This window comes from Zootermopsis nevadensis, unplaced genomic scaffold, assembly GCF_977971745.1.
Source record: "Zootermopsis nevadensis isolate Lab colony 2312 unplaced genomic scaffold, Znev_1.0 Znev_ptg000024l, whole genome shotgun sequence".
NCBI classification, from domain to species: Eukaryota; Metazoa; Arthropoda; class Insecta; order Blattodea; family Termopsidae; genus Zootermopsis; species Zootermopsis nevadensis.
In genome coordinates, this window is record NW_028259156.1 from 290,549 (window position 1) to 314,942 (window position 24,394).

At 37.5% G+C, this 24,394-nt stretch overlaps 1 protein-coding gene and 1 long non-coding RNA gene across 2 annotated transcripts; one reads left to right on the plus strand and one right to left on the minus strand.

Moving 5' to 3' along the window:
* Positions 1-3: 3 nt before the first annotated feature.
* Positions 4-23,664, plus strand: Naa35 (N-alpha-acetyltransferase 35). Its single transcript, XM_022065748.2, has 13 exons — positions 4-271; positions 1,862-1,950; positions 3,897-4,045; positions 5,553-5,776; positions 12,160-12,322; positions 15,564-15,750; positions 17,338-17,519; positions 18,223-18,414; positions 19,788-19,928; positions 20,105-20,283; positions 20,835-21,039; positions 21,477-21,740; positions 23,280-23,664. Exons 1-13 carry the CDS (start codon positions 228-230, stop codon positions 23,418-23,420), a joined length of 2,160 nt encoding a protein of 719 aa, XP_021921440.2. The 5' UTR covers positions 4-227; the 3' UTR covers positions 23,421-23,664.
* Positions 22,193-24,366, minus strand: LOC110830640 (uncharacterized). Its single transcript, XR_002543317.2, has 2 exons — positions 24,066-24,366; positions 22,193-22,683 (listed from the first exon to the last, which is right to left on the minus strand). It is a non-coding gene; the product is annotated as an uncharacterized LOC110830640 (long non-coding RNA).
* Positions 24,367-24,394: the final 28 nt, after the last annotated feature.

The window sequence follows — 24,394 nt, forward strand, 5'->3', positions numbered from 1 at the left end:
GCAGCACACATAATATCATAGATTAATACTCAAATAAGTTCCTGCAATCTTATGTGCATGACGATCTATCGTCGGTTTTCTGATTTACATATCCATATTTTGGAAGTTAAATACATTAATGATAGTTTTTTGATAGCCTGTGATATTACGTAACTTTGTGTTTATTTGTTGTTGTAATCATAGTGTTGTTTGATGACAACACATTTGGTGATAATCTGTACTGTAATATGGCTGCTCTTGCTACAGAAGACGTTGCCTCTGATGACTTACAGTAAGTAAAATTAAACTCATTTACTTAATATTCTATTTTGTCTTAATTAAAGAAATGCTTTGTCACCATTGCTTTTAAACTTTACTTTAAAATACGCCATTATGTATGTCCAAGAAAGCAAAGGTGGTTTGGAGTTGGTGGGACACCAGTTTCTGGTCTATGCTGATGATGTTAATTTACTGGGTGAAAACATGAAAAACGTGAAGAAAAACAGAAAAGTTTTCTCAATACCCCATCGTTTTCTCTCCTAGGCCCAAATATCTTCCTCAACACCCTATTCTCAAACACCTGCAATCGTTTACAATTATATTATTTAAAAATATAAATGTCCGTGGTTTTATGAGCATTGGTATGAAACTGTTAAACATAGACATGCTAGTAACTGGGGATGCTGTGTGGGAGACTTTGTGAAGCATACAGGACTTTACTTCCATAAGGTCGGCTACACAAAGAATTGGGTAGCGACCTTTGTGTTTCAGACTGAGTTTCTCCATTTCTCATGGACTTTCATGATTGCGTACTCTAGAGAAAAATTGGAAAGAAGCAGGAATGAAGCATCTATTTGTGTTGTCCACTGTGAAATTAAAAAGTATCATGTAAATACTTGAGTATACAAACTGTACCAGACATATCATACATACAATTTAACAAACCTGACAATTTTTTTTGGATATTCCAAATTAATTTAATTTCATATTTAGTACTTCTCACTAGTCTGAATCATATACATCCTTGAAATCTATAATAGCTGACATACAGGCCCATTGTTTTCCAATTTTATGTTTATCAAATGCGCACAATATTAGTGAAGGTGATGAAAACATTGAACATGGAAAGGGCTTTGTTTCGCCCAAAATGTAAAGTTTTGAGAAAACAGTTGTCCATTAAAGACTTTTTTTGGCAAAATGAAGTGACTGTGGAATAGTTGGCAAAACCAAAAGGGATAGGATAAGAAATGAGACAATAAGAAAGGAGTTGAAAGTGGATGCACTGAAGGAATATTTAGAAACGAAAAGAGCCCGTTGGTGTGGCCACATGAAAAGAATGGTTAATAAAGGAATACCGAAGATGGCACTGGAAATGTAGTTAAAGGGTAAGAGACCATTAGGACGACCCAGGACATGGTGGGAGGATCAGGTCCAACATTACATGATAGATAGTCTAGGAACAAGTTGGAGTGAGGTCAAAGAGGAAAAACTGTGGAAATATAGGGAGAGATGAAGGAGGCTTTGTATGATGACCCACAAATGAGTGGACGTGTCATTAGAAGGAGAATCAGGAATGCAAACATTCTAGGTGATTAAATGTTATATTTCTGACTTAAACATATCCTGAAAATGATAAACCTAACAAGTTTCTTAAACAGCATCTTTGTGTTTCATTCTGATACTTAATCATAAGATCCCTTTTAACTTCCATTTATTTATATGTCCAACATTTTCCAGCCAAATTACTGAGCAGTGTGATTTTTAACACTTCTCCCAGGATCTCTGTAGTTATGATCATGGAGTGTATATTGTTTAATTGATTATTAAATCTGGAATAATATATCATGAACATGGATTTTCCACAGTATGTTTGTTGCTTCAGGTGTGGAATGGGCATCGACTCGCTGCCAACCCAGCCTTTGCATTACAATTGGGTAGATGTGACTGATGAATTTTTCAGTGCTGTGAAAGGTATAGTGCATATTGGAGGCTACAGTTGATTTGTCTTTTATAATCTTCTGATATCAACCTTTTTTCTCATTGTATGTTGTTGTAAATGGTTTTACACTATTCATACAATTTATTAGATAAATGCAACCATTTTTGACATGAAAGATCTACCTAAGATTAGGTTTTTTCATACAGATTGATGAGAACCTAAAATATACTCTAGATCAGTGGTCCCCAACGCGGTGCTCGCGGGTGCCATGGCGCCCGCTAAGGCTTTTTTGGGTGCCCGCGTTGATACGGAAAGAGGTTATACTGAATAATGAAGGCCGTTCAACCATGAATATTATAAAATCAAAGCACAGATCTCTACTTACTGACGCCCATCTTGACGATTGTTTGCGAGCAGCAACATCAGCCTACACTCCCAAATTTGAAAAACTGGCCGATGAAATGCAGTGCCAAACATCACACTAACTTCCCACTTGAGTAATAATAATTGTACTTATAAAAGTACGTATTTTTGATTACATGGTTTCTTGTATCATTAAACGTCGTGTTGTTTTGTGTATTATTTGGTGTCCATATCTTATTTGTCCAGAGAAAAGAAAATTTGGCTTTGTTAATTGGTTGGTGCCCGCCACCATCTCATAAAATGTCAAATGTGCCCATAGGCAGAAAAATGTTGGGGACCACTGATCTAGACATTTATGCTCCATGACATTGATGTATTTTAATGAGTTATTTATTCTGCCATAGTAATTGAGACACAGATCTATTAATGTCTCTCCTTTCTCCATATTCATGTGGCATATAAATGAATTCGTAATCATACAGGCCTTATATATAGGGAATGGAAACCTACGTGCAGTGAACTCTCGATTATATGTATTGTTTACAGAATAGGCTTTTCACCCATATTTGTAATTTATGTTCTTACTTTAAAGTAACAGACATGATTTTCACCTCTGCAAAGCATCTGATAATATGTACCATACTGCACAGTTAGTGTTAATCCCAGGAGATATCTTCATACTTGTTACTTTGACAACATCAAGTCTCATCTGATAGTTTATTTGTATATCCCTAGTCCCTTGTTCCCACACCATGGTGCGTCCTCAGATGGTAGATGGAGGAAATAGGATGGCTGCTGTGAAAATCTTGAACAAACAGAAAGCCAACAAGGGGTTATCTTTCTCACTGTAAAACCCAACTTCTTATGAAGTGCTAAAACGTTACCCAGTTCCTCAGACTTAGATGGATTCTTGGGCATGGTCTAATTTAAATTCTCATGCCATATTGTGTGAGCTTCTCCACGGCTCTCGTTCCACAGCTGCAAGTATGGCATCTTCATTGGGGGCGTCCATGGGCGACCCGCATTCACATGTGCTGTAGGCGTTACACGTCCTGTCTCATGGAGATGCTGCTGCTGTCGTTGAATCACATTAGCTTCTGGATGGCGTCGACCAGCACGTATTCCTGTGCATAAATACTACCAGCTCGACTGTTACAGGCACTGAGGGTTATGAGCATGTCAGAGAATTGGCCTTGTGTCTATTTTATGATCATTTGGTCCCATCTGAGCCCTGCTGTGCACTGTGTCTTGAATACACCTAATAAAGCTCCTTATGTACTACTGGGAAGTGTGTTACCCCATTTGATGGTGATTTGAATCTCAAAAATTAAGCATGTAAAGACGTGTAACATTTTTGGCTTATTTTGAACAGGGAGTCTCCAAGAAGAGCTTGTGTGCAAACGTTTAGCAAATAATGATAGGAATTTCAGACAATTTCAAAATTATGCATATATAAGTTTGTTACAGATTATATAAATGTGTTTGTAGGAGCCTGAAGATGACCTTATGAAGCCTGATTAGGTTGCCCTATAAATATTTTGATGGAAAATAAAAAAATCGTTGTGTATGACAAAACCTGCATCATGTTTATGCATGGAATCTGGAATTTTTGCAGGGCTGGAGTTGGGTCAGCTACTGCATGATGATCTGTTTGGTCTTTTTGAGGCAATGTCAGCCATTGAGATGATGGATCCAAAAATGGATGCTGGGATGCTGTGTAATAGAGGCAGCAAAGCAACACTCAACTTTGATCAAGCAGTTGAGGTATGTATGCTTAAATACTCTAAATATATTTAAAATGTAATTGTTAGAATCACCCTGGTAGAATAGAATGATCCTGCATACGAAATAAATGCAATGGGGAATGTGTTTGCGCTAACAGGTATACTGCTACTACTGTGGGTGATTTTTTCATGATTATCATTTGCAAAAGGAACTTTGGTTTAATTGACATCTGGAAGTTGAAGCTAGAGGGGATGGGATTACTTTTGCTCTGCGACTTGAAAGAGCGAATCATTTTGAGTGGAGGATTCCATGATCACAGAAGGCCTGCCGTGCCCATTTTGAACAATAACCTGGAAATTGCCTTACAACTGAGGAAAAGGGCAAAAGACTTCAGGGTAGCCAAGTATTTACACACTATTCGGTGTAATGTCTTGTCCATCTTTTTGGAACAGCCATGGCTGGCCTTCTGTCATGGTATGTTGGTCCACGTCCTGACGGGATGCAAAGGGAGCGCTCAGGTTTTCCTTTCCATCACCTTGACTTCGTTCACTACCGCACTTGCCAAGTCTGAACCGTGCTGCACCCTGTGCCACGTGCAACAGCTTCTTCCCCTTCTAGGTCTGTAGCCAAGTTAACATGTGCTCTGTTACACATTTGTGACATCCCTCGGGCCAGACACCATCCACAACCAAATGGTGAAACACGTACCCCACTTGACGCTGGTATTCCTGTTGAATATGTTCAACCTAATCTAGAGTGAGGACCTTTTCTATCAAAGTGGAGAGAGGTGATCACCATACGCATCATAAATGTGAATAAGGACCGGACCCTTCCCTCTAACTAACATCCTATATGTCTTACTGGGTGTGTGTGTGTGCAAGGTGCTCCAGAGTATGGTCCACTCCAGACTAGTGTGGATACTATAAAGTGAAGGCTTCCTCTCAGACTCGCAATGCGGCTTCAGACACTGTCGGTCTACAGTGGATCAATTTGTAACTTTTGATGGAGAGGTCAGGCAAGTTTTCTTAGCGAAACATCAGGTCACAGTGTTCTTTGACACTGAGAAAGCCCATGACATAGCCTGGGGATATGGGATCCTCCAAACCCTTGACCACTGGAACATGAAAGTTCAACTTCCCAGGATTCTACACAATTTTATGTCCAGCAGACAGTTTAGAATTTGGCTTGGTACTGTTGTCTCGCCCCCATCCACACTAGAAAATGGCTTTCCTCAGGGATCAGTCCTGAGTGCCACCCTATTTGCGATTGACATTAATGGAATCAAGCAGAGTACATCGCCATTGTATGTTGATGACTTCTCCATCTACTATAAATCCTAATCTCTTCCAGCCATAGAACAACAACCGAAGCTAACCATCAACCTGTTGTTACTGTGGAGAAAAGCAGGTTATTTGTAGTTCCAATTGTCAGCATGTTTTGGTAGTTGTGATATTTCTGGTTTTGTAACTCCATAGGTGGTAACTTTGAAATTTCAGGATTTGAACTTAGCAGAATTGTGATATTCTGTGGTTTTATTTGTCCTCAGGTGGGAGCTTTAAAACTTCAGGACCTTTGCTTAGCAGAAGAGATTGGTATAATTGACTCTACACTGTCATGTCTGGTGTCATGGCTGGAAGGGCATTCTCTAGCTCAGACGGTGTTCACCAATCTTTATCTTCACAAACCGCATCATATTGAAGACAGGGTTATGAAAGCTTTTAGTATAAGCATTTTTAAAATAGTGGACATTATCAAAGACTTTGTAAATAGGTGAGTTAACAGTAATTCACATTAGGATTAATGTGATAATTTTTGACACTTATGTGTAACTGACTCCACGTAACAAAGTCATTCTTGAAAAGCAAACATCGCTTGTCAAGAAGTTCCCCACATTTTATGGAACCTCAAGATTCATTATCATTTTCACAATAGTCTACCACTGGTCCTTGTCCTGAGCTGCATGAATCCAGTCTACATCCCCAAATACTAGTTCCCTTTAATCCATTTTAATACTGTTCTTCCATCTGTGCCTAGGTCTTCTGAATGGTTTCTTTCCTGTGAGCTCTCCAACCATAATTCTGTACATATTTGGTGGCATGTATGTGCATATGAACATCAAATAATTTATTACCGGTACTCGTACTGTGAATGGCATATTGCTGTGCTTAGTAAATTATAATTTTTCTATTTGCTTGATGGGTGGGTCCTTATTATAATTTCTTTCATTTGAAAATTATATAAAGCCTAAGTGCTATGCACTAGTCATTGTACCTATTGCTGCATTGCCCTTTCCATCCACGGTCTCTTATGCAGCTGGAGAGTGAAACAGCTTTATCTCGTAAGTGGTTAATGTCCTTTTGTAATCATGAATATGCAGCAGTATCAAATATTATTTTATTGCACTCATATTTTTGGGCTGTTCACTTACTGCTGTGATGTGGAGAATTGCATAGGGCACAGTATCCATAAATACACCAAGTTTCTGGTACCTGGATCAAATGTTGTTCATATGTTCAAGACATTTTGACTCAAGTTACAGAATTGGTTGTTTTTTGTTATCTTTTCAGCCAGCAAAAGGTTGTATTCATATTCAATCATTGAGTAGGTAATACAAATTATTGTAAGTTATGTGTTGATGAAGGACGTAAGATTGAAGTTAACAGAAGTCAACATTGAATCAAACCCGTTTCCTAACGTTTTCCCATTTACGTTTTATCCTCTCAAACAGCCTGTTTCCATGTTCTTTACCTTCAAATTCTATTTAGATTTATTTGTTCTCTGTTCATGCTACAGGTTTTGTACATTTAGACTCCTTTATTTTTGATCATCCTTACAAACCAGTGTACGGAACATGAACTATACAGTTATTTATTGTGTATTTCTTCCCATTTCCATATTGGTAAGAAAATAAATGGCTACTGGTATGGAAAACTTTTTGTTCTTTTCGTCATTCCCTCCAGGGAAATGGAGCTGTGCTCACTTCCCACAACATCCTTTTCAATTCATTATTTGGTAGCCGTGTCCGTTAATGCTGTATAATCTGAGATATTGGCAGTGTTAAATAAACTGTATAAAAGTAAATACATGAAATGTCATATAACAAATTCTTACATAATTTTTGTCCTAGTTGCATTTTCCCTACAAAAATTGAGGTTTTACAAATCCTGTATGTCTACAGCGTTGTTAGAGTTGTAGATGAAATCATTAACTTGTGTGTGACTTGAACCTTTCTTCCAACTGCATTTACTAGTATAAAGCTATTTTTCATGCTATATTCCAGCATCCTGTTGTGGGGCTTCTAGGAAGGTATTATGTCACTTTCGTCTCACACAGCAGACTATTGTTGTAACACAGGAACTGTGCGTTAGTGTAGTTAGTCTTAACCATTTCAGAAATTGGGTCATCAGTTGTTTGTTGTAATCATTGCTCTGGAAGTTGTGGCAAAGGAATTTTAGTTCTTGTAGAAGACTATCAATCACAGAGCACAGCCTGCATTTTCATCAGATGGTAGTGAATGCAAGTTTTCACCATACCCAAAAGAACAAGGTTTTTATCATCACCACCACTGAAAACCATAGATCTCATATTTGTAACATTTGTTGCTAAAAGTGACTGTTTTTGCAATGTTTTCGTTTGTTGGCCTGCGTATTCATTATATTTTGTAATATAAAATGGATGAAACCGAAGGTAACGGCATTTTAGTGGGACTGGCCATGTGAGTGAGTCACTAAGTCATTAACTTGAAGTAATTCATGTCAGTTTCACCTGACTAGATATTTTGTGCATACTTTGTATTGCTAAATGAATTCATTTAGCTTTCTTGTGATCAGCATTTAATTAAATCGTTGTTTGAAGTGGTCATTTGGGCAAGTGGGTATTTCGATAATGATAATTTAGCACTTGTTTGAACAAGATTGTATATGTGCATGACCTGTGGGAAGAGGATGTATGACAAAAACTCACATACATCATGGGTTAAACATATGGTAATAATGCATGACATAATGGTGGCTAAGCATGCCAGTTTGCAGTGTTGTACCTGCTAAGGATCAGCATGACATAATTACAAGTGAGTTTATTGAGCAACTGAAATTCTCAGAATAAATTACATCTGAATTATCCTTAACAGTGTGGAGAGTTGGTTAAATGAATAGCATTTGTAAGTGGGAGGCTTTACTGATTTTATTGTGTAACTAATAATTCGTGATTGAAAATTGTGTTTGTTTGTATATAATTAAGTAATTAGCTTAGATGGCTTGAGCAAACAAATTGTTTTGATCGTACGCTGATTGGTTGCAGTAGTACCTTGTAGAAATATACCACAAATATGAACAGACAAACTGTTCATCCTCCCAACCAGGTACTCCTACCACAAATTTCAGCACATGCTACTATAATCTAAAGGAAAGATTGATTATCCATTACAAAACATTAGTAATGGTGCCCATTGTAGTATTGAGACTGATAGACTTTAATTACATTAGAGAGGAGAAATATTCTTTTTCCTGGATTTTCCAGGTTATTCGACTCTATTCAACTTCAATTTGGCCATGCTTTCTCAGTGCCATTCTCCAGGAACCTTGGAGAGCTAAAAACCTGGTCTTTGATAATACTACCAAATGTAATGAATGTACATATGCTACTGCTGCTTCTGTGTTTAAAAAACATGCCACATGAATAGTATAAATAATACTGCTTTTTTAAAAGAATATTTTAAATTGGATACATTTTATATCCATCTACTGTAACTATTTTAAATTGCGACATTAGAACATAGGTTTATACATGCAATGCCATTACAATTAGCAACTGTAACAAAGTAACCAATCTTGCAATATTGTGACAAGCCTGAAAATAGTTCTGAAGGTTTGAAATGTGTTGCTTTGATATTATAATCTTGTGTTACTGTTATAATGTTTGTGTGTGTGATGGTTCTACAAAGATACCTTTCTGTGGAAACAGGTTTACCACATGCACAGCACAGTTTAATCTGGCCTTTTCGCTTTTATCATAGAGGCAGGAAAAGTAACTCAGTGTCCTCTGCAGCCCGCTGACGATCTCATTTATAATTATTTTAAGGAGTTAGTTAATGTTAACATCAAGGCTTGTAGACTTATCAGTATAATTATAAATTAATGTTCATGCTATCATGATCATTAAGAAATTATCGTGAACATTTTTACACAATGTAATTTGACATTTAAAACACAGTATGAATAATTTTATGTTATATAATTTTCATATGAGCATTTACACCTTCTGTGTGTTATGTACGTGATATACTTGCATGGAAGATTTACTACACAGTGAATGTTTTGTCATTAAAACAGAAGTTTTGTTGCATTGCATTATCTGAAAGCCTGCATCATGAAATTACATTAAATCTGCCTGGTCTGAATATCTTTCTTGAGGGATCTCCGACAACTTGGAAGAAGGTTGTCCTCAAGGCAGTATTTGTTGCTAAATGCTTCAAAATTTGGCTGAAAGATGTAAAAGTTGTGTCAGCCTGCTGCAAAGGCTAAATTCTATGTTTTGCTTGGGAGGGAGAGCATCAGGCCAGTGAGAGACAACCAGGTAAGACTGCAGTTAGGTTACTGTGGCCCAGGAGGTGGGCGTGGTTTCCAAATTTCGTTTGGTCTGTATGCATCAAATTCTATAGCAGTATAATATTTAAGCCAGCTTTTGGCAAAAGCATCCCAGTTGATTTTTGTTTTTGTTTTATCAGTTCCAGCTGCTTTTATTTACATCTTTCCAACTTCATGTTTGTATTCATTTGTTACATTCTTTGGCTGTTGCCTAGTCACTTTAAATATTGTGTATTCTATGACAATCATCAACATCTGTGTGTCAAGGCCTGCCTCGTTAGTACCTTGTATCTATTTATTGTAACTTGTGACAGCAGGCTGTGTTCTTAACATCTCCATGAGTGACTTCCATTTTTACATTAATGTTGGGGAAACTGGGCCATGACATGAGTTTAGCCATTTTATGATCCATGACATCTTCAGCATAGCATAACTGTTTTATTGAACCTTTTATCATACTTCTAAAATATTTCTTAACTAGTAAGCAGGGATGATTTTCAGTCGCAGTTGAAATGCCTGTAGTTCCAGTGCTGCTACTATTTGAATTCTGACTGATTCTCAGAATGGCAGACAACCTTGATTTGTTATTGAAGGCCTCATCTTCAAGGACTGCACCTGGAACAAGTATTGAAGGCCATAGAAGTACTTCATTAATGACAGTCACCCTCTGGTCTCAGTTTTTGAACCTGAGACCTCATGACTATGAAGGAGAATCATTTGGTCACTGTTTGGTAAAATAATGTTCTTTATGTTAAATTTTGGATTCAAGTAAAAAGCAGTCAAATGGTAGATCTGCAGTGATATTATATGCCAGGATTTAAAACAGTGTACTCTAGTCCAATCTTTGCTTTCTGTAGTGTCATGCTTCGATTCTTGAACACATCAGTGTACTTTATTTAATAATTTGTGCATTTAATATAAAAGTCATTCAACATGAAATCTTTCTTTTCCTGTTATGTAGATTTGAAGAGAGCCAGTTAAAATAAGTGTATCTATAAACAATGTGTGACCAACACCCTCTACATATGTTGTCAGTTGGTGCTCTTTCATTTCTTATCTGCAACAGTATTTGGGTGTTGTTTCTCTAGGCAAACTGTCATATCATGTGTGGATAATCTACTTCAATGCCTCTAAAATTTTATTCCAAATACTTTTTTGCTTTTTGGGATATACTTCCAAAATCATGTACCATTTATGGCCTGATTTGGTACAGGATGGTAAAATGTGAACTGGAAATTTGTTACATATCCAATAATGCTTATGATGTTGTATAACTTGTTATAATCCATGCTCATAGTATCAGCTTAATTTTCATTGTGTTCTGTGTAGTGGTGAAGAGGAAAATTTGTGAAAGATGTGTTTGAAAGGAGATGGAAGGAAGTGGTCATAGGTCCCATTGTTTGCCTGAAATGGTTGAGGAACACAATGAAATTCTCAGTCAAGATTTTAATTTGAGACCTCCTGATTACAAAGCACGAATGATAACCTTCCTGCTACAAAGTCAGTAAAATATTTTAAAGAGTTTATCTATTAACTTAGTCAAAAAGTGGTCATATGATGATGAACCTCATTTCATACGACATAATATGGTGAGGTGCAAAATGTGATTTAGTGTAGGATCAGGAACATGAAGCAACTGCTGTGTGACTGTTTTTTGTGAAGCTTCCAAGGCCACGGTCAATAAAATCTCAGGATATCAGCCATGTCAAATGATTGAAACTTGCCAACATTTTGAGGACCATCTCTGCCCTCACCCTATTCATGAATATTCCTGATTGTGAGGACAGACGGTCCTTGAACCATCAGCAAGTTTGAACAATTTGACACAGCTGATAGCCCAAGAAGATTTTATTACTGTATCACTGTTTTTACTTTTTCATTATGCCACGTCTTTGTTGCTACAGTATTGTCACTGTGTTCTAATGTCTTGTGTACATTTAGCATTGGCAGCATTCACGGTACATTATTTTTCAGAATCAGAATCGAAGTAAACTCTTTGATATCATTGATTTAATGAATAAAGTTTTGCCTTGCTGTATCAGCTAAACTTCTGATTTTTAAGCTATCTAATCAAAGTTCATAGGATCCAGAACAACAGATTTGATTCATCAATTCTCAGCTGTAAGCCTCAACAAGTAACATATTGCTTTTCACATAAGTTTGGACAAAATTGTGTGCACCAAAGTCAAGCACTTATTTAGTTATATCATGCAGTCAGAAATTTTCCACTCATGCATATTAAGAGTGTCTGCAGCTCAATAAATCCTTTCATTCTGATTAATTGTTTAACACCTAGGCAATATATTTTTCTATTTTATTTATTTAAGAACATTGTCAGTAGCTCACACTATGTAGTGTAGAATGATTAATGGATTGGTACAGTGAATTGGAAAAAATGTGGGAGGAAGCTATCATGGCCTAATTTTAAGTGATGTCCTGGCATTTGCATGGAGGATTTGAGGGAAACCACAGAATGCCTCAGTTGGGACACCCGATCCCCAGTATGTAGGCAATTACATATAGTGTATTGTGAAGTATAATTCTAATACATAATGCAATTTTGTGCAGGGCCTTAGTATTTGAAGAGGAAGATTTTCAACCCATGGTGTATGGCTATCGTCTAGTACCAGATGTGTCTGAACCTCGCACCATAGGCATGTTAAAGGAGGTGGAGGAGGAACTGCATCGCCGGACACGCAGCAAACCATCAGATTTGTGTTCAATTGATGAGGTAAACAGCTGCTTCTCAGTCATTGCCAAACTCTTTGAATCATTCTTTCTCATACTTACAAAGTTATGAGTTGTGTGATTCTTGAAGCTAATGCTGTGACACAGTATTTCACCAGACTTTTGTATAACTTAGGTAATACATATATTACCAAACAGTAACATTTAATCTTTTGTTTACAATAAAATGGCTTGCTGTTATGAATTCTTCCGACTTGAATGTATGTATAAAAAATTTATAGATGACTTACTCATAGTAATTTGCAGTAAAATATTAGTATGGGGGCTGCCCTGGCCTTTTCTTTTTACAAAATTTGTCTTCACTAGAATGACAAAATACCCTTATTGGCAGATGGTGGCAACACTGCTCTTACTCCAACACATAACCAAACCTTTGGCGTCTTCACATTAAAAGCAGTACAAACTGCTGCCTGGGTCTGTCACACCGAGTGCAGAACAGCACTGTGTCATCAAATTTCTGGTGAAAGATTAAGTGAAACTGGTGAAATTCTCTGCAGGTTAAGTGCGCATTATGGGGAAGATACCTCATCGCATGCAAGTATGCATGATTGGTGTTTTAGATTTTATGAAGGCCATGAACAGGTCACTGATCAGTCACATGGCCACGTGCGGCCGACATCTGTCACAGATGTGGACATTCATGATGTTGAGGCAGTGATTTTGGAAAACAAATGAATTAAAATACGTGATTTTCAGCCACAGTGTGCAGTGTGCGTAATTGTTGGGCATGTAGAGACAATTATTTGTACACACTCACTGGTGAAGAAAGTGTGCACATGGTGGGTCCCAGAGATGTTGATGTTTGACTAGAAGGCACAACATGTTTCCATGTCTGCCGGCCATCTGGATAGGGTTGTATTGGAGGGGAACACATTTTAGAAATGATTATTGACTTGTGATGAGATGTGGGTAAACTGTTTTACTTCAGAATTGCTTTCTCATTCACCAGAAATTTGATAACATTGCTGTTCTACATTTGGAGGGACAGTGTCTGATGCTGTTTTGCACTGGTTCTAATACAAAAACATGAAGAGTATGGCTATGTATGTGGGAGTGAGGACAGTGTTGCCATCCTCTGCAACAACAAGTATTTTATTGTTCTGGTACAAACATATTTTTTTAAAGAGAAAATGCAGCTCAACCTTGAACCACCCTCATATTAACTAAAGTTAGCATATTTTTGTCATGTTTATGATCATGACTTTTGAATGTGTACAGAAGATTTTGTGTAATTAGATAATTCTCATTTCTTTTTAATTTTAAGTATTATGAGGAAACAATATTTTTCAAAGACTTTTCTGAGCAGATTGATGCCAGTTTCAGTTTGTTAACTTGTTGATAACTTAATTTTCTGTTCTCCTTTATTGTTAAGATCAGGTGGAAACAATTTTGTACAGATAATGAATATGTTGTAATTATTTGACTACCTTTTGCAATGATTAAAATAATCAGAATCATTTCTGGACAGACTAGGCAATTAATTATGAAAATTTCAAGTTGAGAAAATACGAATACAGGTAACCCTCGATTTACGCCCGGGATGCGTTCCTGGACGAACCGGCGTAAATTGAAACTCTTTATATAATGTAAATCAATGGGAAGTCAATGACATGCGTTCCCAGAACCCAAACATTGACTAGTAATATAATATAATGCCCCACATTCCATTCAAACAATTTACTGATACATCCTCCCAGGCTGCGTTGATGTTATTAATGCCCCTCAAAATGTCGAATGAGCACCATTAATCCTTTACGGTTTTTTTCTGAACTTTCCAAAACTCTCAGCATTTCTTTTAAGGTGTTGCGGAGATAATAGGCTTTAAAGGTCGCTATTACCCATTGGTTGTAAAGCTGAAGTGGTGTTAGGAGGCAGGAAAACGACGTTGACATCCAGAGGCTAGGTTTGTTGGATGGCCAGGGGCATTGTCCAAGAGAGGAAGGGCCTTGGTTGGCAAGTCATTCTCATGACAAAAACGGAGCACAGTTGGGCAAAAATAGTTGATGTACCAATCCAAGAAGACTTGTTGTGTCACCCAAGCCATTCTATTTGACTTCCAGTAGACTGGAAACCTGGCTTTGTTGAGGCCTTTGAAAGTGCGAGGTGTCTCTGAATGGTACACTAACATTGGCTTTAATTTTAAAGTGCCAGAGACATTGGCACCCATCAAAAGCGTTACCCTGTCTTTTGCAGCCGTAAAACCTGACGCAGACTTCTCCTCACGGGCGATGAAAGTTCGTGAAGGCAGTTTATTCCAATACAGGCCTGTCTCATCAACATTAAAAATATGATCAGGAGGATAATCACCCTCCTCCACAATGGCCTGAAACTCTGCAGGATACGCTGCAGCTGCCTCTGCACTTAATGCTTCGCCACTTATTTTCACACTGCGACATTTAGTGCGAAATTTGAATTGCATAAACCAGCCCTTGCTTCCTAAGAATGTCTCTTTACTATCCTCTTTTATCTTAAGTTCCTCAAAAATTGACTTCGCCTTATCTTTGATAGCAATTTAAGTCAAGGGAATGTTGCACACAGAAGCGAACTGAGCGTATTTCTTCTTACTCCCTTATCAGAATGACCAATGCTCACGTGACTGTTGCGCAGTGTTGGCGGATTTTTAGGAGATTATAACGTTAACGTTATAAATAATAGTAGAATATATTTTTTTCACTTTTTGACCTGCTGGTTTCAAAAGCAGCGTTATTCTGAATTGGTGCAAATTGAGGGTTACCTGTATTTTTACCTAGGTGAGGCGTGCTACTTTCTACCCTTTTTGTGTCTGGATGCTCTGTGAATTCTGTCATTGTGTGCTGCTTGGCCTCTTCATATCAGCAGAAGAATATTAAAATCTCAGGGTTCTGGACCTATCAAGGTAAGTTGGTCCATGTCCTGATTGGGGGGGGGGGATACGAGTTGGGCTGTCAAGTTTTCCTTTCTGTCATCTTACCATCTACCATTTTTATAATCTGTATCATTTTTGTGATGTTTTTTGTCTTCTTTTCTGACACCCTTTGTATGCTGAACACCTACCACATCATGCGCATATTCAGGTTTACCGTATCTGTTCACCTTTACCACATGATTACCATTGTCAATGCTGAAGAGAGAGGCAACACCACGCAGAATATTGTTAACCAACTAGAAGACTACACCATTATAGTCAAGAAGAACACAGTTGGCAAGTAAACAAATTATAAGATCTGGTACATTTCTTGTTACAGCATGAAGATGTGGTGGCACTGTACTCACGCATAAAGTTCATGAGGCTACTGTATCAGGCATTGGTGTGTCTTGGTCGCCGGGAACCGGTGGGTCTAGGTGACTGTCACAGACTATTGGCTGGTTGCTCTGAGCTGATGGTCACCATGCAAAAGACTGTAGGCAGAGGACTTCAGCCTGAAGTAGAATGTAAGTGTGTCACACTAACTCTGTGTTTATAAAATTCCCATATTCATTTAACATCTGTTTTTCAGTCTGTATTAGAGACAGTTTTAATGTTATATGTATGTTTCACGAAATGTAATTAATGTATGATTAGGATTAAATTTATGTTTCTTCAGTTTCTCTTGCAGTGGTAAAAGATTCTGAAAGGATAATTGTTAATGAACATGTAAATTAGAAACAGTTTGGTTAGTAAGCTCCAAAACACAGGAGACAATTTTTTTATCTTCAAGGTCTACAACAGAGGATATACATTGAAGTAATTCTGATATTTCCTTTTATCTTACTGCCCCATTTTTCTTTAAATATTTATGTACTTTCAGCGTTTATTTTCTCCGTGTAATAATAAATCATATGGGCTTCCCAAGAAGCTCTACAAACCTAAGTTTTTCTACAAACCTTGCAGTGAATAAAGTTCCTTAATGTAACATGTAAATGTTAAGTTGTAAGTGTACATATTTTTCAGCAGTTTTTTTTCTGTCATGAACTATGATGTTTAGCGTAGATAACCCCAGATATTTCATCCATTCAATGAATTTATCAATAAGGAGTAAAATGAACACTAAAGATAACTGCTTTTAACCATTGTTGTTGTTGTTCCTTGGCCCTACAACCCATTGTGGGTCTTCGCCACCTCCTTTTCAGAGGTTTGTTTGTCTTTTAAGCGTGCATTTGTGAGTAGTGAGTGACCAGCCCACTGACTCTGCATAATTTCTACTCAATCCTGATTTGACTGCCAGAGCCATCGAGCAGTGAATCAGGAGAATCTTGGGTGAGAAATGGCTGCTGAATTTTGCTTATGAAACATCTCGCTCATGCTCGTAAGGATTGAAAATAATTTAACAATAGCAGACATCATAGTTTGTACTACTTTACCTACAATTCTGGGGGTGGGTAAAACAGAACAAAAAATGTTGCTAAGACATTAATTTGATGGAAGAAACTATAAATGCTCATGGAATTTTTTATTTGCGGATGTCATTGGAAGAGAACTTTTTTGGAGACTTGCACTTAAACACAAGGATAATATAAAACTGAATCTTGGAAAAATTATACGTAAAGATTTGAAGATTGAATTGGCTTTGGATAAATGATTGTGGTGATGATGATGCAGCTTCAGATTCATTAATGGTGCAGCTCATTAAATATTTGCTGCTCTGTGACTGTACTGAGACCACAGAAAGAAGTTCTGTGGATATACATCTTACTTGATCTGTTATGCTTCACCCCTCGAGCATGTGCACCTATCATCTAGCCATTCTGTTCACAGAAGTGTTGGCAAAGCTTTCGGCTAGCTGAAATAGGCCAGAGGAGAAAACAATGGTAGGCAGAGTGGCGAAAGCCTCAGTTACTATTTTCTCACTACCCATGGGACTTCTTTCTGCGACATCAGCATAGATGCAACTGGCTTATAATTAACATCAGAGTTTTGTCGTTATATTTATGACATATTAGGTTCTGTTTTACATGACACTTCATTTAACTGTCTGTTTATCATGAAAGTATTTTATGCAGCTCACTGCGGTATAAGCCATTTGTGTACTCTGTTTTCAGCTGACCACCCAGCCATAATGGGATTTGATCCACTTGTTAATCAGCGGTTACTTCCACCAACATTTCCTCGGTATACAAAAATTAAGTCTCGCGTTGAAGCACTGGAGTATTTTGAAGAACTGCTGAACAGATTGAAAGTTGTGTGTAGAATTACAAGTCACAGTTCATTTCATAGTGCACTGGTAAGTTCACTTCCTGTCCTCATCGTCTGTCGATATATTAAACTGAATGGTGACTGATCATTCTTCATCCATCCCTGTCATTTCATCTTCTCTGTCTGTCCATTCTTTCTCTGCCTTCTTTTTATATTCTTCCTCTGTTGATCCTTGGCGTTTCCAGTCATCATTCATCTGACATGTTCATAGGAATTTTGTTCATTTATAATGTGTGTGGGTTGTTTTTGAACTCGTTGTCCTTTAAAAACCCAGTGGTAGGAGATCTGGGGATCAAGAGAGGCCTCAAGTTTTGAGAAATAATTTGACCTTCATTGAACTTGCTTGATATCTTCATTATTAAATTTGCTGTATCTTGCTGAAACCAGCACTTTCGTTCGTCAACTTCTACTACTCTTTGTTGTCAGATTTGAAGAAGATTGCAAGTTTGGAGGTGTGACAACAATTATTCTTTTTTAAAGATCACTTCCAGGTAAACCCAAGGTCAATCAGAATTTCCTATAGTGGACAGCATTTGTTCTTAGGGTAATGTTCACAGCGTAATTTTTTGAACTATTTAAGTTTATACAGTTACAAATCTATCAATCCTTGTTTCAGAGAGTTGATATTTAATTTTGTTATTGTAACACGCACAGTTCTAAATTTATTCTCTGTCTCTATCAATATTTTTACATCAAAACACATACAAATTATTTTCTTGTATTTGTTGTAGGATTTCTTCATTGAGTTCAGTCAGCATGGCCCATGCATTCTGTCCCGCTCCATACTGCAGTTGCTGTATCTCCCCCAGTGCAATAGAGTATTTGGCACTTTTAATTTTGTGGATGTACTAAGAGATGCAGCTAAGAACTTCATATTTCCACCAGCTTTAATGCCAAAGTCAACATTGCTGAACAATACTCAGGTAAAGGAATAATTTTATGTGAATGCATAAAGTCTGTTCTGTACCAGTTAAGTAGTTCTTAGACATAGTATTAAGCAGAATAATAAGAGTAAATTTAGGACTTTGTGCAAATATTTTTATTTACAGTAGGATATTCTTTGTCTTAATTTCTTGAATATATATATTGTAAATATATCAAGCTTTGTTTTGGCTGAAATGAAAGTAAGTTGGCCTTAGGTGAACTATGGACAACAAATTTTAAGATAAACTTCAGGCTTGGGCCAGATGTCCCTCAAGCCAGGTGCAATTCTGAAATTTTGATCTGTGCAGACCTCTGCCATGACATCCCCTAGCTGCAATCACAATCCCACCACAGAATACAGAAGAAGAAAGTAGATACGGGGATGGTTATATTCACAACACATAACAAAGTGTAAGATGTACACTTACAGAGAACTGGCATGCCAAAAATATCATCATTACTGAAATATTGTCTTCCTCTAGTTTGTTTTTATTTCAAGACATGACAGAGCAGATTGTTTTTGTATGTGCCTGCAGTTGGTGAGTGTGTGTGTGTTTCTGTATGCAACCCCCCCCCCCCCCCCCACAAAAAAAGTTTGTTGCTGCCAGAATCTTTTCAGTTGAGAACACAGTGTATTGTTTTCAATTCATCCATGTGTGTGATCTTTTATTAGGGTTTCCCTTCCCTGATGGTGGAAAATAGGGAATGTGGCATAGACCCATGACTGACAGTAGGGATGGAGGCAGCGTAGTTCAGGTCTTCCTGATTGGCCGTGGCACATTAAAGTGGTGGCAGTCAGCGATATATAGCCCCCTGGCAAAGGATGCATCAAAGTGGTGACAGCAGGAGGGGTGGTTGAAGCCCTACTAGCCTGAGCCACAGCAAGTTGTTGGTATCAGTGCGATTGTTCTCTCCCATTAGCTGCAGCAGAGCATGGTGTGTTACTGTGAGATGATAGAAACTGTTCTTGACTGTCTCCATTCTTTCCAGCCACCATCACAAATCTTTGCATGCTGCCTTATGACACACAATTTGCCCAAGACACCCATACTTACAGTTGTTATTCTCTTGTTTGTAGTCCTGCTCCCTATTTCATGAATGGGTGCTCAGTGAAAATGATTTCCTGACTCTAACTGCACTAGGGCAACTTTTCTGTCATCAGGCAATTAAACTATGTGATGTTTTCTGAGCAGAACTGTGTCTGCACGACGCACAGTTCAAGTCCAGCAGCAGAACTAAACTTGAATCACCCATGCCATCCCACAATATTGGTACTGCGCAACCAACACTAGTTTCTTATGGTACCACACAACCTGTTTATCTGGTGCATTAGGGTACCATATATGTGTGGTAACTGTAGTTTCTGTTTCAGGCAAAGGAATATGTGGAAACGTTTCTTAATCATTGTGTTCGACCATTTGCCAGTCTTGTGCAGTTATGTGGGCATAATCGAGCAAGACAGAGGGACAAACTGGCACACCTGCTGGAAGACTTTGCCACATTGCAAGATGAGGTATGAATATACAGCTTATTCTGATTTATATTTATGTCTCCAAGATATCAGTTCTCATAATTGCATTAAAAGGAAAGGAATGTAAATAATTATTTTTAATTGAAAATGGAAATGAGACAGGAGGGAGAGAGAGATATTTCAGGAATAAATTAATGCAGTCTTATTTGTGAATGCAGGCTGAACGGGTGGATGCATATTTGCATAATCTGTCTCTGAAGTCAGACTCTCCCCGCCCACATCTTGCCTGCTTTGGTACGTGGATATTGTATCATACATTGAGGATCATGATAATGTACTTGCTGTCTGGCTTTGAGCTGGAACTCTACAGCATGCATGAATACCACTACATATTTTGGTGAGTGTGGCTTTCTTCTCATATGTCCATAAAATCATTATGCAGTTGTTAAACTGTGAAAGTTTACCTGTCTTATTAAGAAAATTCAATTCAATGCAAGTCCCATTCATCACTGTACACAGGTTGATTTGGTATTAGTATTCTTGTTACACCAGATTCAGAACACCTGCAGTTACAGTCTCAGTTGTGTCAGATTCCTCAGTGAAAATGGTTTTCAAACTTAAAACCACTTATGTATGATGCGAAGCTTTCACGGCGGCTTTCATTAATAAAGTCTTCTCGGGCTATCAGCCGTGTTAGATGGTGATTAATCACCGACGTTTTGAGGACCATCTCTGCCCTCATTCTCAAGGCTGTTGACTATGTGACTATGAGCCATCTTTTCAGAAACTGACTCATGTCATAAGATGCAGATCTCATAAAATTAATATCTTTTATTTGAAACATTTTGATGCATGTAGGCCTACCACATTAATCCATGATACCCATGACACAGTAGGAGTGCAAATATTATTAAAGACAGGATTACCGAGATTGTCATGTGCATTCAGGTATTTGTATGAATTCCTCTATGGTTGGCTGGTGTCTGCCTTATCAAGAGCAGACACTTTCCTCATGGAACAGGAAGCCATGGCAGAGTCTCACAGAGGTCGTGGTGCAAAGAAAAATAAGGCCAAGAAGAAGAAGACAAGACCTTATGGAAGAGAGATAGCTATGTATCAAGCACTGCAGAACTTGTGTGGCGGATTCTATAAGGTAAATATTTTATTGTTGTTGATTTTATTGTATTGCTGCATAATGTTATAATGCATTGGCACATTATTACATCAATGACAGGTAGCGCCTGTGAGATATGCATAGTTCAATAACATTCGTATTGTCGGTCATGGATGCAGAAGCTGATTGCAGTGCAGATGCAGGTAATGGTGGTAACAGTAATAGAAATTCTGTGACTTAGTTTACATTTACAGGTTTTGGTAAGTGTAATTCTGTTTACAGGGTCTTTGTAAGGTCAATATGCAGTTTTGAATATCTACAACTGATAGCATAGTATAGTATATGTCGAGTTTCTTCTGAGGAAGGGTTAATTGCTAAATGAGAATATGACATCCCTTTGAATGTATATTATGATCACCATATGCATATATGTGTACTTGACATGTTATGTATTGATGGATTGATGTGTTTCTCAGGCAATGGTAGGTTTTCGACTGGATGGGAAGATCAAGCTACCTCACACTGAATTTGACAATGAACAGGTGCGTTATGAGCACCGGTTTGCTCCATTTGCAAGTTTATTGACACCGCCACCCATGCAGTATGCCGAGTTTCAAGATATGACATCACTCCTTCGTTACGAAAAAGTACCTAGCAGTACAAACCTGTACCTAGCGGGCTGCCAGCTATTTCATAAAGCTCGTTCCATGTTGGAAACCATCAACACTCCAGATCAAGAAGTAAGTGCATATATCTTGTTAGTATAATTTTTTGGGTCTAACATTGAGGCAAGCAGGATTTTAGGTTCTGAGGGCAGTACCGATTGACATGTCTCTGAAGCATTTTGTTGTGCTGGAAGACATTTTATACATTTCAGAGGAATTTATTGCCTTCAAGGAAAACAAGGAGTAAAGAATGCAGCTCTAGATTCAGCAAGGGACTCCATCATTTGAAGGAGCTTCTTCAGCATGTTGGTATTTTTTCATTTATTTTAGTACTTGTTCAACTTACTCATAATCATTCATCCGTGTTGGTGAGTCTAGAATTCAGTTTAATTTTTATGGTTTTTCTCTATGACGAAGTCCGTGTAATTCAGTTTCTGTTGTCCTAGGATTTGGTATCTTGAAAGATTAATAAAGTACCATGATTTATACTGTCACAGCTACTATGTCAACAAGAGAAATAGCGTTGGTTGTTGCATACTTTTAGTATCATAATGCACTTTATTCAGATGTTTTTCCGTTTACAAAATATTCTACAATTTAATGTTCATTCTGCATACTCAGTTTGTGTTTTAAGCCCATTAAGCTTCAGTGTAAATTATAGAAATTTTCCAGGTAACTAGTCACCTGAGGACTTATGATAAGTAGGATTTGAGGTTTTCATGGCGGTGAGTCTAAAGATGGCTGTCTTCTGGGTTGCTGTGATGATAGCCCTGGCTTAGTCACAACTACTATTCTGAGTCAGTTACATAGCACTGTTTTTGGTGCTCACTATCAAATGAATAGTGTCCATTATTCAGTAGCTGCCATCTGCCATTTCATTGAGTTTCCAGAGAGTATTTATACTCAATTTGATTTTTGATATGACTGAACAATCCAGAGGGGAATGAATCCGAAGCTTAAATCCTTGTATAGTTACCAGCCGCCATCTAGGAGTGGTGGATGTAATGCTGTGATTTGTCTGCAAGGAATCAGAATGCTTAACACTTCTGGAATGACCAGACATGCAGAAATGAAGGGAATAATACAGAAGTTTGTGTCAATTGAGCTGTTTCATACTAATTACAGCACATGATGTTGATTGACAAAGTTAACATGATATTTTTAAACTTGAAAACATCTGTTAAATACATTCATGACCGATCTTTCAGAATAAATTATCTTTACTTCTGACTTTTTAATTGGTTTTACCATTTGCATGATTCTGTGCAGTGCCTATCAGGAATTGAATGATTGCCTAGCCTGATACAGTATTACCTCTATCTGCACCTAACACAATCTTTTTACACTGCAGAACCAACCATTTCTACTGATGACAGTTTCAGCCATTCCAGTTGTTTGTGGCTTCTTTCCAGTTTATTAGTAATAGGGTCTGCACACTAGTTTTGTTAGTAGCACCAGTACCACTATTACACCGTCAACTTGGAAACTGGTATTACTGCCAAAATACAAATGTTCTGGCTTGAAATAATGAAGTGTATTGAGTAATGTGCTTCTGATTTTTTACTCTAGGATGATGTAATATCATCAGAAAATTAACATATTACATTGTTCCAGGTGAGTGACCTTCTGAAAGTTTCTAAAACCAACTTTGTGGTTCTCAAGCTCCTTGCTGGTGGCCATAAGAAGGACTCAACAAATCCACCAGACTTTGATTTCACTGGACATTGTCATTTTCCAATTATCAGACTGTTGTGAAGTTAATTGCACATTTTGAAACTCTTTAACAACAAAATGAATGATAATTTAGTTGTTTACTCTGTAATAAATGTATGTTAAAACTGTTATCCTGTTTCTGAACACACTGTTTTTATTTGCATGTACATACATTTGATTGGTGGCTGGCCTCTGAAGGTGATTACTGGCAAAAAAGACTGAAATATATATATAATAAAGCACCACAGAAATGCTGGCTCAGAATTATGTGAAGACATTACTGGAAGCTTTTGTTTATTTTATTTGTATGTGAAAGAATATCTTTAATGGCACTACCTGGTATTTAGCAATGTGAACTTACAATGGTAGGTCACAATGTCCATCTTTATTACATTCCATGTATCCACAAGTTAAGTCATATGATAACAGGATGTGGAATAATTCATAATACACAATACAAGTACAATTCATACCATTATAAAAGTTAAACAAAGGGTTCACATAATTAGAGATATGTTACAAATGCATCAATCCATTACATACAGTAGATAAATTACATTCCCCATTATATTATATAAAGACAAGAAAACTTTAATGAACATTATGACTTATCTGTAAACACCAGAAATTCATCAACAGTAAAAGGAGTGAGTAATTAAGTATCTTTTCATTCTCTTTAAATTGTACCTTTTTATTTATAAACATTGTGAGACTACATGGTTGATTTTAAAATATTGATGCCTGCATACTCTCACTGTTTTGGAAACACGAGAGGTTGGCAATTTGTCTTTGACACAAAACTGCAAGAGATTTCAACACAGCGAAACTGACTGACTGATAGCACAATGTTCTTTGGTAAGGAATACATCACCGGCGCATGCCACACAAGCAACGGCTGACAAGGCCACGTGCCTCGCGGACAGTAGACATACACTTGCGTGTGCATTTCGCGATATTTCACTAATTCGATAGCTATCGTAGTCGACTATTGATTACGTCGAAGCACGTATCGATGT

Coding starts and splice junctions, on each gene's coding strand:
- Naa35 (XM_022065748.2), top strand. CDS start 228: ATGGCTGCTCTTGCTACAGAAGACGTTGCCTCTGATGACTTACA. Junction 5,777..12,159: donor ATCAAAGACTTTGTAAATAG/GTGAGTTAACAG, acceptor AATTTTGTGCAG/GGCCTTAGTATTTGAAGAGG. Junction 15,751..17,337: donor ACTTCAGCCTGAAGTAGAAT/GTAAGTGTGTCA, acceptor CTCTGTTTTCAG/CTGACCACCCAGCCATAATG.